We start from the raw sequence: 17432 nt of genomic DNA on the forward strand, positions 1-17432 counted from the left end.
CCATCGCAATTCAAGAAGATTACAGAAATAAGATCCAAGAGCAGAGCGTTTCGAAAATGCAAGTCGCAGAGAGCTGATGTTGTATTGACTTTCCTGTTTAGACGTACTGTCGAAACAGGGATTCGTCAGTATTAATTTCAGCTACTGATTTCACTTTGTCTTGTACCATTATTAACTCATTAATTCTCTCAACAGCACATTTCAGAGAAAGCTATCAGCGGTGAACTGTGAGTCTGCGATTGTGATGGTTGTATTATAATTCGTAATCCTATTACTGGATGCTTCATTCTTTCTTGTGGTGAATGATACTGCTACTTGGCCGCACTATTTCGTGAAATGTACATGTTCTGAAGTAGTATGATCAATATCAAGCAATCCAGAACCGAAAATCAACAACTAAAAATTGCTTTGATCAAAGATAGCTTCCGCTATTTTTAGAAGAATTGAGGATTTGGAGCAAAGCACGGTTTTCCTCAAGCCCATTTCGCTCATTCACTTTACGAATTGAGCAGATCTATATCATTCCAGCTATGCCTTGCCTCACAAACTTTTTTTTTCATTTTTAATCTCGCGTAAGATTTAATTATCCATGGTCGCTGAAAGAGATGATTCTGACGAAGGAATCCTCCCCGCCGGCACCACCCCCGCTGCCGCCGACGCTCGCCGTGGACGTGTCCGTCGTAGTGGGCCTGCTCACGGCCGTCCTCCTCGCGCTAGCTCTTCTTCTTCCTCATCTACGCCAAGCACTGCAAGCACCGTGGCCTGGGCGTGGCGTGCAGTGTCGCTGTGCTGGGCCTCGGGTTCCAACCGTCGTCGTCTTTGTGCAAGCGGTGCCGCTCCGGCCTGAGCAGCTGTGCCGTGGGAGCGCTCCAGTGTCCCGGTTCGGCGACATGGGCGACGCTGCGCGGCACGGCGAGGGACCAGGCGACCGAATGCGCCGTGTGCCGCGGCGCGTTCGACACCGCCGAGCTGCTCCGCGTCCTGTCCCGGTGCCAGCATGCCTTCCACCCAGGCTGCATCGACGTGTGGCTGATGATGCACTCCGCGTGCCCGGTGTGCCGCCGCAGTGCCGCTGATGGTGCACTCCGTGTGCCCGGTGATAGGGAATCAACGTTTCCTAGCTATGTATCGGCGTCAAAGGGGGTGGAGCGCTGCGACATGCGCGGATGGAAGCGTGCATCGCGGACACGAGCGATTGCGCGAGCGTGGATGGAGGCGCAGCCGCGTGGGGGTGGGTGGATGCGCGATGCGAGCGCGGATGGATGGGGAGTGGGCTGGTGCGTTGATCTTGCGGGAGGATCCTGGGAGAGCTCTCAGCCATTAGATTGTTCAGGACTCACCATCGCCACTACGAATTTTTTAAGTAGTAAAGATACCGGAGGTTAAAAGATGACGGCAACTCAGCTACTATACGAGTAAAAGTTCACCTCCTATTCACTTTACGTGACATGGAAGCATATATGAATATAATTGGAAATTAGATCTACAGTATAATTCAATGTCGAATTATAAAAATAAATAACTTGCAAAGAAAACCAACAATACAGTTTGATTCAACTCCATGTAATCAAGAAATATCAACTTCCAAACAAAAATCTCTTTGTTTTTCCATCATGCGTGCAAATTGTTTTAGAAGCACACAACACAAGACTTGGTACTCCGATTTATATATGTATGTCTACTAAGTTACAAACCACACCATGAATTCAAGTCATTATCTAAAGAAAACTTTAGGTTCAAGTACCAAACGAAAACTGAAGATCAGGTCTGAATTCCAATACGCATTCAAGGGTACACCTCAATTATTGATAGAAAACCTAATATTGGCATGATTTTGTAGGCACTAAATCCAGCTTTGGAAAATATACTTTCCCATTCTTTCTCCTCTCTCTCAACCCCATCTATGTACATCATGTAGAGATCAAACAACGCTTGTGTCTCTTTGAAGATGTGGGGACACCCGATAAAGTCGTGGTGTCCCACGAATACGTAACTGCCCAGGATGTTCAGTTACGCATGAAATGATATAAAAGCATAAACTTCGTTTATACAATACTTAAGTCACTTAGTTCACAACACAACATAAATACAAACCATTACATATATGGCCTATAAAGCCTTATTTCTAAAAACAGATAAACTGCTAGACTCCACCACAGGAACTGCCTGAGCGTAGGATGACCTAGAAACCATAGTTGTCCCACTCTAACAGATCAACAGGTCCTCCACATGCATCTTCCTCTTCATGATCTGAACCCATTTATGAGTACAAATGGTACTCAGCAAGACATGCTTATGATAATAAATACAATAATTGCAATATACAACATGCAGTATTGAGAACTGGAAGGTTTAAACCCTAACCTTAACAGTTATTTCATAGAGCCTATCTTAATAAGCATTTGTTATAAACAACACTATTGAACATTTAATTTAAACAATAATAACGAGCATAAAAGTATGAATGTTACTTACAAATAACATGAATAGAACATTAAATAATAAATAAGTTAACCATATTAATTAATAGCCATTTAGTTTAACTTGTGCCCATAATCTAGAATCACCCATAGACACATCTCCATTAACCGGGAGCATGGCGTATTCGAATACTCAACGACTCTGCAACGTCTGCCCAGCTTTACCCACACGATACCCACAGCTGGCCGGGCTGAAAAGTAACAAGGTGTAATATTGCTCCATATATCTCTCCCTTCTGCCTAGTAAGTTAAAGGATGCTTGGGATGTTGCTCGGACTGATCCGGTCCGAGGTGTGTACCAACCTACCTCCGCATCCACTTACCATTGTTCGTTACTCGATGGGCAGCTCAGAACTTCATGGACCCATAGGGTAGTTCTGAACTCTCGAGACCCATTGAGCCCACATATATAAATCATATAAACATGAACCATGTCACTTTGCTTCACACATTTGAAAGCTAATGGCCAGTACACCGAAAGGCCTGCAGAAGTTTAATCAATTGGAGCAATATACGGCCAGATTCGATAACTCGATCGTGTGGATGGGCGAAACTATGTCATTCTTATTGACAAAGGGGGGTTGATTATTATATCAATTTTAAATAAGAAATAACCATAAATATATCCATATATTCAACACAACCATAAACAGGTCCATAAAACCAAACACTCTATCATGTGTACCACCCGCTTACATGCGGTGTCAACAATTCTCAGCATATAGCCATAAATAGTTCCATAAGCATGCTTTCATATGCAGTAATAATATCCATAATAAATCAATAGTATGTTAAATAATTAACAGTTTGTTTAAGTGTTTATCAAATTTTATCCTAAGTTTGTTAGACTCTAAGGCTTATTAAGGTATTTATAAAAACAACAGAAAAATATAATGCAATAATAGCAATATAATTAACTTGAAAGAATTCGTGCAGTCTATCGTACTACAAAGGACAAGTACGCTACTAAAATAACTCGCTATCTACTGGGATTAAATTGTTCAAGGGAGGGTGCATGTCTTGCAACCTTCAGGCTCGATGTAGTCGTACAAACCGTCTCCTCCTGGCGCGGAGATTTCACTCGCTCCGACTACCGGACCAACGTCAGTGTTTTCTATTTATGCAACCATCATCATCACAATAAATAACAGAAAAACAAAGATAACCAAAAGAAATAGTATCACAAAGTGCAACAATGGGTGAAAAGGATTTAAAGAAATAATTTTAGGGATTTTTGGAATTTCGGAGAACGGCGAACCCTAGGGCTAAAATTAGGGTCGCGGCAACGGGTGCTCGGATTGCAACGAAACTGATACTGATGGATTCGGAATAATTCTAAGAGTTTGGAATAGGTCTCGGATTTTGTTTTTGAGGTCAAACAGATGGTCAATCTGATAGAATAAGAAAAAGGATTTTTCTGATTTATTTTTCAATAGGAAAATTGGATTTGCTGTTCTTCTCGTTCTGCACAAGAACTGGCCGGAATCCCACATTGCCGGCGGCAGAGGAGGCCGGTTTTGGACAAGGGGGCGCCGGTTTTGTGATCTAGGGCTCGAGGCGATTCCATTTTTGTGGTCGGCAGCGAGAGAAGCGCCGGCGGTGAGGCTGGCGGCGGCGGGCAGTAACAGGAGGCGGAGGCGGCCATGGTGGCGGCGACTCCGGTGAACTCCGGTTCGGGAGGCAGCCTGGTGAGGTTCAGTGAGGCGAGAGGAGTCCCAGGGTGGTGACGGCCAAAGCTAGCGCGCCCTGGAGCGGCGGCGCACCATGCGGCTGGCGGCGGCCGAACAGAGAGGCGACGTCGAGAGGCGGTGCCGGCGATGTTCCGGCGATGGATTGGATGGGTAAAGAGAGGGGAAAGGGAGTAGTCGGCATGGGGAATCCGATTTTACCTTCAATTTCAGAGGATCGGCGATGTATGCGACGAATTTCGGAGCTCAATCAATGACGCCGGTATTAGGGCTTCGGGGATTTTTCCTCCGGTGACGACGATTGATTTAACGGGAGTAGGGCCGGATTTGAGGAGGTGAAAGAGGTTGAAATTGCGCTTCTTTTGCCTCCGGTCTTGAGCGTTCTAGTGGAGGGACGAAGGAAATACGGAGGCTGGAAGCTGGAGGTGTCGCGGCGGCATTCGTTCGTCGTTCATCCTCGTGAGAGCTCGTGCGGGCGTGTGGCGTGCGAGGGGCGGCACGAGCTGGGCGCGAGCGCGACGCGAGGCGGCACAAGGTTGGCACGAGGCAGCTCGAGCGCGGCTTGCATCGGGCTGGCTCAGCCTAGCTTGGCCTAGCCGTGTAGAGGAAGAAGAAAGAAAAGAGAAACACAGAAAGGAAAGGAATATAAAAGGAAAAAGAGAAAAGAAGAAATACAAAAGGAAAAAAAATGGAAAAGGGAAAATTAAGGTAAAAATAGAGGAAAAGAAAATATGGGGAAGATTAAAATAGTTAGGATTTCAATTGATGTGGATTTAGATGGTCCGACATTCGGGACAGATTTAAATCTTATTCAAAGGAATTATTTGAGGAATGATATGCACTTTGCGACAAAATTAAACGAGAAAAGAAACATCGAAAACAAACATGGAAAATAGTATTTTAAATGAACTACTAACTTGACGGTTATTATTTTAGAAGATCAAAGCAAACTAAATCGGTTTTAAAAAGTTGTCAAATTTTAGGGCTGTTACAGAAGATGTCCCTCTGCGAGCCTGATCCAACCACTATGTTTATGATTATCACCTTTCCTCCAGCATCTCTAGTAGGTATTGCATCTTTGCACCGTCGAAGTATCTTGACACAATCATCATCACCAAAACAATGCAAGACATACTGAAACATAAACATTTAGAAGTATAAAATAAAAGAAGTTTGGAGGCTAACTAGATAGCTAAATTGAAGGGAAAATGCATCTCTAAAACCCTCGAACTATTATAAATTGTCCAGTCAAACCTATGAAGTTTGTTTTTATTAAGCCAGATCTGTTAGGTGTATTCATTATGGCTAATGCGCCAGCCTGGCCGCTCGGTAGAATCCGTTTAGATTCCCCGCCGGGCCCACAACCGCAGCTTGGGAAGTCGTGAGGCGTCACGTCAGACTGTCCTCAAGAGGCCAATGTCTGACGTGGTGCCGGGGGCTACTGTCGGAGATATGGGCTCGGGGGTATGTGAAGTGAGGGGAATTTACCTTCCCATCCTACCGCATGGCCCTACAGCTTGGCCCTACCCCCGCACCTCGCGAATCGCAGAAGCAGCCGGGAGGCCTCGGGGTGCCACGTCATGCCCCTCGGGCCCTCGCGCCACCTTGCCCCGAGGCCCTCGCCCAACTGCCATGTGGCGGGGGGAGCGAGCGGGGAGGGGACCCAGGCTGAACCGCTATCAATGCGCGCGGCGCCCCAACTGCCCCTCGCCGCATTTAATGCGGCAGGGGTAGACGTGCGTTGCCACCCGACTGACGCACGACAGTCAGGATTGACTGGTCTGTGACCGGCCTGTCACCGGTCACGACCGATTGGACGGGCGGCCGTGCCCCCACGTCGCCTCTGTATCCGGTGGAGTGGAGGTAGGTATGACCCGTCCCATCGGAGTGTCATTCGGAGCTCCCTCCACGAAAGGACGACCACCACAAGTCTTCACCCATTTATGAGGGAATGACAGGGTTGTCCCCCGTGTCAGGCGGGGGGCGGCGCTGGGTCCCGCTCAAGGACAAGCTACGGTTTAGCTTCCGGGCGAAGGGATAGATCGTGATCCGGTCAAGGTAGGGTGGGTTCCCACCCTGTAGAAGAGTAGGTAGAGGCGGTGCATGTGGTATCCCCTTGAGCTATAAAAGGAGGATCTTGCCCACCGAGAAAGGGGACGACTCTCAGCAGACCTGAGCTCTAGGAGAAGAGAAGCGGGAACGCTCTCCGAAATTTAGGAACCCTTGTAACTCTCAACCTTAATCCCACACACAGGAGTAGGGTATTATACTCCATAGCGGCCCGAACCTGTATAATCCTCTCGCCCACACACAACTAGCAACACTCAGGGCGGATACGCGATCTCTAGAGGCGAGCCCTTTCCCTCGGCCGAACTCACAAAAGGGGGATCTCACGATCTCCCGCTAGAGAGGATCACTCCTCGACAATGCCGCCACAATCTACTCCAAATTTCTCAAGTATCAAGTTTGAGATTTAATCTACATGTCCAGGAGTTTAGAGTTATCAACCAATCAGCTCAGTTTCGACGAGTTGGACAACAGCATATACTTTCCTCTAAGTGAAGCATCTACAACAGCTATAGCACCAAGTTCTACTGCCATCTTCATAAATTAAGATGTGTTGCATCAATCTTCGTCACACACATGCCAACATTAAGAAAATACTTGAGCATGGATTTCTTCTCAACAGTTTGATGGATTATTGTCACTGACAACATCACCAGCACCTCTACTTCATCGGCCCTGACATCTCTGCCGTTGCTAAGGGGTGACTACGTCCTTGCCGTTGGTTGCTTTTGTCATCACCGACTTTCATCGCCGACTTGTTATTTCGTCTTCACGGTTGGCCTACTACGCAACTGCCGATAGAGGACCTCATCGTTATCATTGACTGCTACACTGCTATTGACTGGATCAACGACACCGTCATCTTCATCAAACCATGCCTCTTCGGCTATGCCTACTCTGCTGCCGTTGATGCGCAACTTCGTCATCATAACCGGCTATCTCTATTGCCGCCAATTGTCATTATCGCCGATTGCATCCACCATCGCTGATTGTTTTATGCTTTTGCGTGATTGATAGATTTTGCCATTGCCATTGATGAGCGTCCACGTCTTCACCACCGGCTTGCCTCCGCCGCCACCCATGATTTATTCGTTTTCACGGCTGGCTTATTATGCTTCTACTGATGGGCGTCTTCGTCTTCTTCACCGGGCACCTCGTCTGTTATCGACTGATTATCTCGCTGCCATGACTGCACAACTTTGTCGCCATTGCTGGGCGCCTTCGTCTTCACTGCTGGCTGACTTGTTTGCTGCCGACTGGTTTCTTCGCCTCCATGGCTATGCGGCTTCATCACCTTTGATTGGTGTCATTGTCTTTACCACCACCAACATCTTCGTCAGCTTTGATGGGTGATATCATTTTCATGTTGGTCATTTTGTCTCCATGCCGACTGCGTCAGCTACCATCAATGGACAATTGTGACTACAACAGAAGGATAAGCTACATGCTTAGGGGCTCATCAACACAAGCATGAGGATTATATTTTCAATTTGGACTTGTTCGGGATACATTCAACATGGATTCATGGTCATGAGTCGATTTCTCAAGCTCAACGATTGGACTATTCATTATTACCCACGAGGGCCATCAGCTGAGTGCTTGCGCCAGTCGGGATTCAATTATCACATCTACTTTTGTATTCTCCATGAGGGATAATTACTCGGATCAGAAGCCACTCAAATGAGATACGCTTGATCTACATCACCGAGGATATTTATCACTCAGGATCATATTAATTGGCGTATTTTATACATCATATTTTAAGGGTATCGGTAGACATACTTTAGGTCTAGGCCTAATATGTCTGCAATCCATATTTTCAGGTGTGGCCTGTCACGTTCTTTTAGGGACTTAGGCATCTTTTTGCTTAGGCAAAAGTGCGAGTGATCAAGTGCCCAATACCTTAAAATCCTTTTATACCACAGTTACTCAACTTTTTAGGAGTTGGTACAATGCATTTTAAAAGGTGCCGAACAGTGAAGCTTTATATGGCTGCCCCGCTGACTTTTTATATAGTCAAGGCACTGTTTGGTTTTATAAAGCAATTGATTGGATACAATATCGTTGCTTCTTGCCGCGTAAATGTGCATTTTTTATTGACCAATATTATGGCTTAGGCTGATCATATATTATGGTCATTTTTCAGGCAGTTGGTAAATCATTTATGAGTTTATTTACTCGGATGTTACACCACATATGCCATATATTTCCAGATGTGGTGAAACCATGTATCTTTTAGGGACTCAAGCACATTTATTAAAGTAGTGTGTGCATGGTGTATGCCCAAAAACTTTGGAAATTTATTTATTCACAACATACAAGCTTCTTTATAGCTGTTTTGCTATGTGAATTTTCAATGATATAGTCAACTTTAGATTGTACGCATCATATTTTACAAAGCAGTCGGTATATCACTTGGATCATGTTATTCAGGGATTCACACTGCACATGCTACATATTAATATCAAGTCAAATGGTTGACTATAATTATCAAATCCATTCAGTTGGTTGGATTATTTACTCCTTGACTATATGTTTAGTTTGTTCAACTAATCACATAGTCGGGGGGCTACATCTATTAGGTGCATCTAGTCGATGCACCTAAGTCTACATTTAATTATTTTTTAGCCCTCCACAGTCTTCAGATTTAGTAAAGTTACTAGGGAGACCACGGTGAAGATGATTGAAGCACTCGGCTTTGGAGTAATCTAGTTCGAGAGAAGATTATCTTTTCGATTGGGAAGGTCTCAGGGGCTACTGTGGAGATTATAGGTACCCCATACCCACACAGTATGGTTATCCGACTAGTTATAGGGGATAGCTTATACCTATGGAATATGTAACGGATCATGACTTAGGTATTACGTTTCCTTGTATATTACGGAACGGCTTAAAGTCCTGGTTTGATAATATCGTAAATTAGATTTAGGAAACCGATACCGTATTGATTAAGGTTTTTATCTTGTAATCCTACCCTCCATCCTATATAAGGTGGGCAGGAGGCCTCTAGGGGCAGATATTCATACCCCAAATCGTCAGATCAATACACACCCGGTGGATTCAAATCCCCAAATAGGAGTAGGGTATTACCTCTCATCGAGATAGCCTGAACCTGTCTAAATCCTTTGTCTCCGCATCCATCCATATTTAGGTCTCATGCGCTACCCCCTTTATAGTGCTGAAATATTGTTTCGACATGTAATCCATTATCAAAAAAATTCTCAAGTTCTTGCAGTAGATCACACATCGCACCCCCACCACCAAGTTTTTCTATTACTACGGACTACAACTACGCAAATTAGTGACTAACAACAGAGGACGAGTTCAAGCGTGATCAAGAGGTGCTTATACCTTCATCTCTTCATCCTGGGGTACTTGTTAGGAATAGTCCCACATTACTTATTTAGGGGGAGTTGAACCAACTGAAAAGTAGGAGAGCCCCTCACCACTCGAGTTAGATTTTGAGATATTGTAAGACTTCTTCCCGATTGGGCCAATGTCTCCCGGTTTTGGCCAACAAGTGGTATCAAAGCCAATCTCTAGTTCTTGTGCACACTCAGCGTGGTGTAAGCCCAAAACCTAGTGGACCGCGGGTGTGTCCTGTATGTGCCCGTGTGTGGGGCCGGTCTCTATTGCTTGTGCACACTCAGCGTGGTGTAAGCCCAAAGCCTAGTGGACCGCGGGTGTGAGTCCCGTATGTACCCGTGTGTGGGGTCGGTCAGTGATAAGCGGCACCAATGTGTGACGGGGGAGATTGTTAGGAATAGTCCCACATTGATTATTTAGGAGGAGTTAAATCAACTTAAAAGTGACGGAGCTCCTCACCTCTCGAGCTAGCATTTGGGGGTGTAGTAAGGTTTGGGGCCAACAGAACTGTCCTTTCCTTCTTCGCGATCCTCCGGAAAGTCAAACTGTGCACAAAAGCAATCCAACAATCAGATTATAATCTCCAAATGAATTAAGAAGCAAGCGGCCACCAACAGACCAACTCACCAACCCCGGACAATCGGAAGATGGAAGTTGTTTATTAGAGCGAGGCGAGATCGGTTCAAACGCTGCAGTTGTAGTACTTTGTTAATTGATTCGTGGTTATCAAATGGTTATTACCGGTCCACTGCCCGAAATCATCACGCGATTATATTCTCACGAGGACGCAAGAGCTATAGATAATTGGATAAAGTATTAGCAAGTGACGGTTATATTTAAGCTTGTGCGCGCGCGCAAGGAAAGCATCGTTGTGTTCATTTGTCTTCAAGCAGCGGGATGGACATTGGCCCAAGATGCTACAGATCGGAACTATCGCAGCACCATCCTCATCGCCGCATCCTTCTTAAATTAATCATCATAATTAGCATGATATTTTAATCAATACATGCATTGATGTTTTAATCGATACATATATTGTGAGCAAATTTGTGCATGGTATATTGATTGATGTGACTTAAATTATCATTGGTCTTGGTGCATAAATATATATATGATGATCATTTTGAGAATAAGAGAGTAGTTGGGAACAAATGTGAAGTGCACATAAAACGGAGCGAGTCATTAGTGCATAATTAATTAAGTATTAGCTATTTTTTAAAAAAATGGATTAAAATGATTTTTAAAGTAACTTTCGTGTAGAATTTTTTAAAAAACACACTGTTTAATAGTTTGAGAAGCGTGTGCGTGAAAAACGAGAGAGAGAAAGTTAGGAACTTGCAGCAACAAACGCGCGTAAATCAGTAGCCATTCACTAGTGCACATGGTTGGCGCTGCATACTGACACTGCCCTCATTGGCTTGGATCTTCCTATGTCACGATTTCCTTCATTTTATATGCTTACTCTACCGCTGTCAACTAATTAAGTAATTTTACAGTTCCTGTGGCGTTACCAAAAAAATACAATATTTTAAATACTTTTTATGTAAAATTTAGTATCTCTTGATATCTCTGGAATGAAAATTTACATTGAAAGTTTTAATACCTCTTGGTACCTCTTAGTGATTATAAAATTTCTCCAACTAATTACTATATCCCTTCCTGTTTGCTATTATATTAGTGTCCTCTGCTAATCAATTTCCCATGTTTCTCCTATCGAGTCCACCAAAGTCTATTACATCTCTCTTTTAGTTTGTTGAGGTCACCTAGGTTTGCAACTTCCCCAACTCCACGTTGGAGTTAGCCTTTGTCATCATCCTATCATCATCACCAACGTGCCATCGCGGTTGGTCTATCATGTCATCAGCTTCCCATCGGAACTAGCAGGTATCTTCCTCAATCACTGAAGGATCGAATAACAATTTGTGAAGGTATTTCAGCATCATTGTAACTGTTTCCAGATCAGTGGAGAGCCGAAGGATAACTTCTGAAGGCTTATAGTACTAAGAGCCATACAAAAGTTTATGAACACTCTCGAGTCCACTTCACTAAGAACGTGATGGAACTTCTCTTCTTCATCATCAAAGAGTTGCATACTTCAATGACATCACATCAAGCAAAGACATTGGATTTATCTTATAATGTATTGTTAATATAGAGTTCAACCTTCAAATGAATGTATTTAGTATTTAGTTGTACCTTTCAAATGCAATGTTATTACATACATGTTGCATTTGAGTGGAGTGCTAAGCATATTAGTTTTAGACATTTCACGTCAATTGTACATATTTTATATGCTTATTGGACCTTATCAATAGCAACCCAAAGTCCCTCTCTTCTTTCCCAAAATTGACGCAGAAGAGGCTCATTTGACAAGTGCAACGGGATGCTGAAGAAATTTTAGTGAGAAGCAAATGCATGGTGGTGTCTCATAGTCCAAATATTTGCACTAAAAATTATGGGATATATGTTGGTCAGGCTGCAGTGTTCTCTGAGGATCACAAATATGAAAATTTTTTTGATGGGACTCTTGATTCACGTATAGATTTCAATAGAACTACTTCCTTGGTTTTCCTAGGTTTTGAGCAGTGATAAAAAAAAATCATTTTCATTATAAACTTGAAAATGGAGGCAGTTCATTTTGGCGATTTTTCAGAAATTATTTTTAAACGTGATATCCACAGTAATTTATTTTGATCCAAAAATTTCCAGAAGTTTGCACAGATAAATTATATCCAACATTGTTTATGTCTGCCACAATATGGAATTTAAACTTTATGTTTTTATTTTTATTTCTTTGAAGGCGCTATAAAATTCTTTAATGGACAGTTTCATTATTTGAGTATTAGGATATGCTGTCACATGCACAATATGTTTGTGCAATCATGCTGTTATTTCCAATTTGGCAAAATTTGCTACAGGATATCGAAAAATCATGTAATTGACTAGGAGATACCACAAAAGTTGTGTAATTGGTTGTAGGACACCCGAGATAATATTTTATTATTTTCGGGTAAAAAGAGGTGAGAAAATTTTTAAAATGACGGAAGTGCCCCCGGCGTCGCACCATGTATCCCGACTCTTCGCCGTCCTCCCACACCCTCCCCCCCCCCCTTTCGCTCCCAAAGAAACACCCGAAATCCCCAAAGCTAACCCTAGGCGGCGACAGCGGCGGAGGCGGTTTGTGGTGACGTCAGGCGAATGGCGCTGGAAGTGGCCTGTTGAACTAGACTCGACAACGATGGCGATGGAGCTGTGATTTTTGTCAGCGGGCAAGCAGCACTGGGGATGATGTCACTGAGGAAGAAGTGAGCTGGGAGGAAAAGCGTCGCTACGTCTAACGAGCACGGAGGTTCCAATGAAGCCATTGGACATGTATTGGGATCCTAATGGTAAGTCTCAGTGCTTTTTTGTTACAATTTAGGATTGAATTGTATGATTTTTTTAGGGTTTTTTCACGTAGGATGGACGCTAGCTCAACTTGCAGCGTTGTTGTTTAGGTTGGTCCATATGTTCAGTTTGATGAGAACGGTAGACCAGATTTTCATGTGTCTTGTGAAATTAGTTGGGTACTAGACAAGGATACCATTTGTTGCAATGACCTTATGAATGATTTTAATGACGAGGTCAAACGTAGTTCTCAACAACAGATAACAATAACCTTTTGGGACAAAAATACTAAGAGGTATGTGCAGAGATAGTTTTTTGCGCTGCTTGATGCATTTGATATGTACTGGGAGATGAGGAGGCTCACTTTGGTTGTTGATATGAGTGATGACCTACGAAATAGGACCAAGTCTTGTATGGAACAGGGCAACAAGAAAATTTTGCACAAACGATGTTTGCAAAGCCAAATTTCATTACATAAACTCATATGTTCACGATTAGGGTACTTCACAAACTTCATTGTTTGGGTTCTTTGGGGTTCTCAATGTTTGCGCTACCAGTTGTGTCACACACAATGGACAATTCCCCAAGGGCACTCACCAGTGCGGTGACGCATGACCAAAGATGAAGCCGAGCCATCCATCTTTGATGCACCACCATCGTCGCCACTTCCAGCGCTGCTCGATCGCCCGGCGCAGCCACCACCAGCCATCACCGAAGCCACCACCACCACCTAGAGTTAGGTTTGGATAGGGACTTCGGGTGTGCGAGGGGAGGGAGGGAGCGACGAGTCCAACTCAGTCTAATTCAACCGGCAGCTTCCAGCGCCGCTCGCCCGCCATCGCCACCAACCACCTCCACCATCATCATCGCCGCCTAAGTTTAGGTTTGGGGATTTCTAGTGTTTGTGGGAGAAGCGATGAGTCTGACTGGGTCTAGTTCATCTGGAACTAGTCGGGGTTAAATGGTGTGACGCCAGTGGCACTTCCGTCATTTTGAAATTTCTCTCTCCTCTTTTTTCCTGGAAATAATAAAATATTGTCTCGGGTAGCCTACAGCCAATTATACAACTTTTATATTGTCCATTGGCAGTGTCACGTTCTTTACGGTGTCTCCCAGTCAATTACACGATTTTTGGATATCCTATAGCAAATTCTGCCCACCAATTTTAGCTCTGGAAAGCATGCCAGATGCTAGTAGTATTTTTCTACGCCTATACTTGTCAAGCACTAAAAAAAATTCTTGGGTTATTTAAAAGGCAACCAAGTAAACTAGCCATTTTTCTGTAGTATACCAGAGCTTAAAAGATGACGGCAACTCGATCTACTGTACGAGTAAAAGTTCACCTCCTATTCATTTTACATGACATGGAAGTATGAATATAATGGGAAATTAGATCTACAATAGAATTCAATTCGAATTATAAAAATAAATAACTTGCAAAGAAAACCAACAATATAGGTTGCTTCAACTCCATGTAGTCAAGAAATATCAACTTCCAAACTAAAATCTCTTTATTTTCCATCATGCGGGCACGTTGTTTTAGAAGCACAACACAAGACTTTGGTACTCGCGGTAGCATCTTGAATGGGAAGACTTATGTATGTCTACTAAGTTACAAATCACACCATAAATTCAAGTCATTATCTAAAGAAAACTTTAGGTTCACGTACCAAACGAAAACTGAAGATCAGGTCTGAACTCCAATACGTATTCAAGGGTACACCTCAATTATTGATAGAAAACCTAATATTGGCATGATTTTGTAGGCACTAAATCCAGCTTTGGAAAATATATTTTCCCATTCTTTTTCCTCTCTCTCAACCCCATCTATGTACATCATGTAGAGATCAAACAATGCTTGCGTCTCTTTGAAGATGTCCCTCTGTGAGCCTGATCCAATCACCATATTTATGATTATCACCTTTCCTCCAGCATCTCTCGTAGGTATTGCTTCCTTGCACCGTCTAAGTATCTTGACACAATCATCATCACCAAAACAATGCAAGACATACTGAAACATAAATATTTAGAAGTATAAAATAAAAGAAGTTTGGAGGCTAACTAGATAGCTAAATTGAAGGGAAAATGCATCTCTAAAACCCTCGAACTATTATAAATTGTCTAGTCAAACCTATGAAGTTTGTTTTTATTAAGCCAGATCTGTTAGGTGCATTCATCTTTGTACAAGGTCTTAAAGTTCATGTTTGTTTATTTAAGCCTTGCAAATATCTTATTTATTATATATTAGTCAAATTAATTGGTGTGAATATCTTGTTTTTTGTAAGGAAATACTTGACCTTCAACCCTGGATAATTACTCACTTTATTGACTCTTCAAAAGTTGTGTTTTGGTTTAGTATTTATCTTTGCTAATTGGAGGCTACTCTTGAACATTTATCGATCCTTATTAATCATAGAGATGAAAACATTGGGGATTTCACATATTAATTAGAATACTATATAGTACGAAGACTGGATTGAGTATATGATCGAAATCGTGGCAATATATAGTTGTTACCATGATAATTGCACTAACACAATGATTTTTTTCTGGCGATAGGTCCATTTCCTAGTAATGTGAGAAAGGACATTCAATTATTGATAATCGTTCATCTTATTAAAAATATTATCTAAATATCTTTTGTTTTTGTTACAACTTATTTTATACTCCCTCCATCTACTTTTGATAGGCATATTTTCAAATCTGAAAAAATTACTTTTGATAGGCATATTTCAATCCAACCACCTATCCTCTTAATGACTTTCTTGAATTTAATATGTGACTCCCCATTCTTTCATAAAGATCGGCTATATGGGCATCGAGAAATGTAAATATTAATGAATCGCTTGTTTACGAGGAATAACTAGTAGCTTGTTTAAATGGATGATAAGTAGAATTACCTATCCTTAGTCATTGTGCCAAAATGAAATATGACTATCACAAATACATGGAGCGAGTATCATTAATGTATACTTCTAAACTTCATAAAAATATAAAATTTTTAAATAAAATGGATGGTTAAACCTATGAAAATCAATTGTTTTAGACATTTAAAAATGGAGGTAGCATATAGCCACATACTCAATACGATTTTCCCTTAAAAAATATACTTCCTCCATTTCAGGTTATAAGATTTTATGACTTTAATTAAAGTTAAACTGCTTTAAGTTTGACTAAGTTTATAAACAAATATAGCAGTATTTACATTACCAAATTAGTTTTAAACTAATAATTAAATATATTTTTATAATAATTTTATATTGGTTAAAAATATTATTATTTTTTATAAATTTGATCAAACTTAAAATAGTATCAAAGTCAAAATATCTTATGACTCGAAACGGATAGAGTACTAAATAAAGATGCGACACACCTTGAGTAGTACTGCATCTGCCGGCGGGACGTACTCAAACATGTCGCCGGCGACGAACCGCACGTCGCCGGCGTCCGGTGGCGCCTTCCTGACCACTTGCGGGAGGTCCAGCACGCTGCACTTGACATGGGGGAACGCCGCGGCGACGGCCGCCGCGGCCGCGCCATGGCCGCCGCCGACGTCGACGAGGGAGCCAATCCCGCGGAACACGTCGCCGCCGCCCTCCCTGAACACGACCTCCATGACGAAGCGGCTGTCCGCGGCCATGGCTTCGTTCAGGACGGCGCCGTACGCGGCGTCCCTCCCGGTCATCTCCCACCTGGGGAAGCCGTGCGCCATCTCGAACAGCGACATCGCCGCGCCGCCGCCGCCGCTGCCGCCGGCGACAGGCTCCTCCTCTTCCTCCTCGTCGTCGACCCTGAACCACGCGTGCAGGCTGAAGAACGGGGTGAGAGCCGTGGGGTGCACGAGAAACCTTAGCATGGGAGACATGTCGTGCCCGCCGCCGGCGCCGGCGACGAGGAGGCGGGACGCCGGGGTGAGCGTGTACACGGCCTCGCCGGAGGAGGCCGGCTGCTGCTGCTTCATGGCGAAGATGCCGGAGACGGTGAGCACGCGCATGAGGCGCCGAAGGTGCGGGACCTTAGCCTGGCGGAGCGCGACGTCGGCGACGATGTCCCGCAGCGTGGCGGCGCCGCCGCGGCGGTGGATGGCGGCGGGGATGCCGAGCTCGGCGGCGCACTTGAGCGCCATGGACTTGATGTAGGAGAAGAAGTGGTGGTAGAGCTGGAGGTGGCCCTGGAGCAACTCCTCGGTGCTCATCTCGTAGCTATGTTGTGTTGTATGTTCATGCATGCATCGCTAGCTATGCAAACAAGCGTATTTATAAGGACAGACAGCTCTCTAGATTAGATTAGTACTATTATGATTTGTTTAATTCAGTTTTAGATTGTTATATTTTAAAATGGATGGAGTCGTATATCATGATAGTCGAAAATAGCGTGGGACTTATGATCAGGTAGTAGTACCGAGCTGTGATCATTGGTTCGAAATTTTGGAAATTTTGAATTT

The 17432-nt window shown here is 43.4% G+C and overlaps 2 protein-coding genes across 2 annotated transcripts; one reads left to right on the forward strand and one right to left on the reverse strand.

The window, feature by feature from the left end:
• The first annotated feature begins 605 nt into the window (after nt 1–605).
• LOC127776879 (RING-H2 finger protein ATL43-like) lies at nt 606–2170 on the forward strand. The gene is given in 3 exon segments (XM_052303449.1): nt 606–713; nt 715–1231; nt 2136–2170. Coding segments are annotated over 3 exon segments (660 nt in total).
• A 12317-nt stretch (nt 2171–14487) lies between these two features.
• Nucleotides 14488–17216, reverse strand: LOC127777455 (acetylserotonin O-methyltransferase 1-like). Its single transcript, XM_052304050.1, has 2 exons — nt 16362–17216; nt 14488–14999 (listed from the first exon to the last, which is right to left on the reverse strand). The coding sequence occupies exons 1-2, from the start codon at nt 17214–17216 to the stop codon at nt 14700–14702; spliced, it is 1155 nt and encodes a 384-aa protein (XP_052160010.1). The 3' UTR covers nt 14488–14699.
• Nucleotides 17217–17432: the final 216 nt, after the last annotated feature.

The sequence above is a fragment of the Oryza glaberrima genome, chromosome 6, assembly GCF_000147395.1.
Source record: "Oryza glaberrima chromosome 6, OglaRS2, whole genome shotgun sequence".
NCBI classification, from domain to species: domain Eukaryota; kingdom Viridiplantae; phylum Streptophyta; class Magnoliopsida; order Poales; family Poaceae; genus Oryza; species Oryza glaberrima.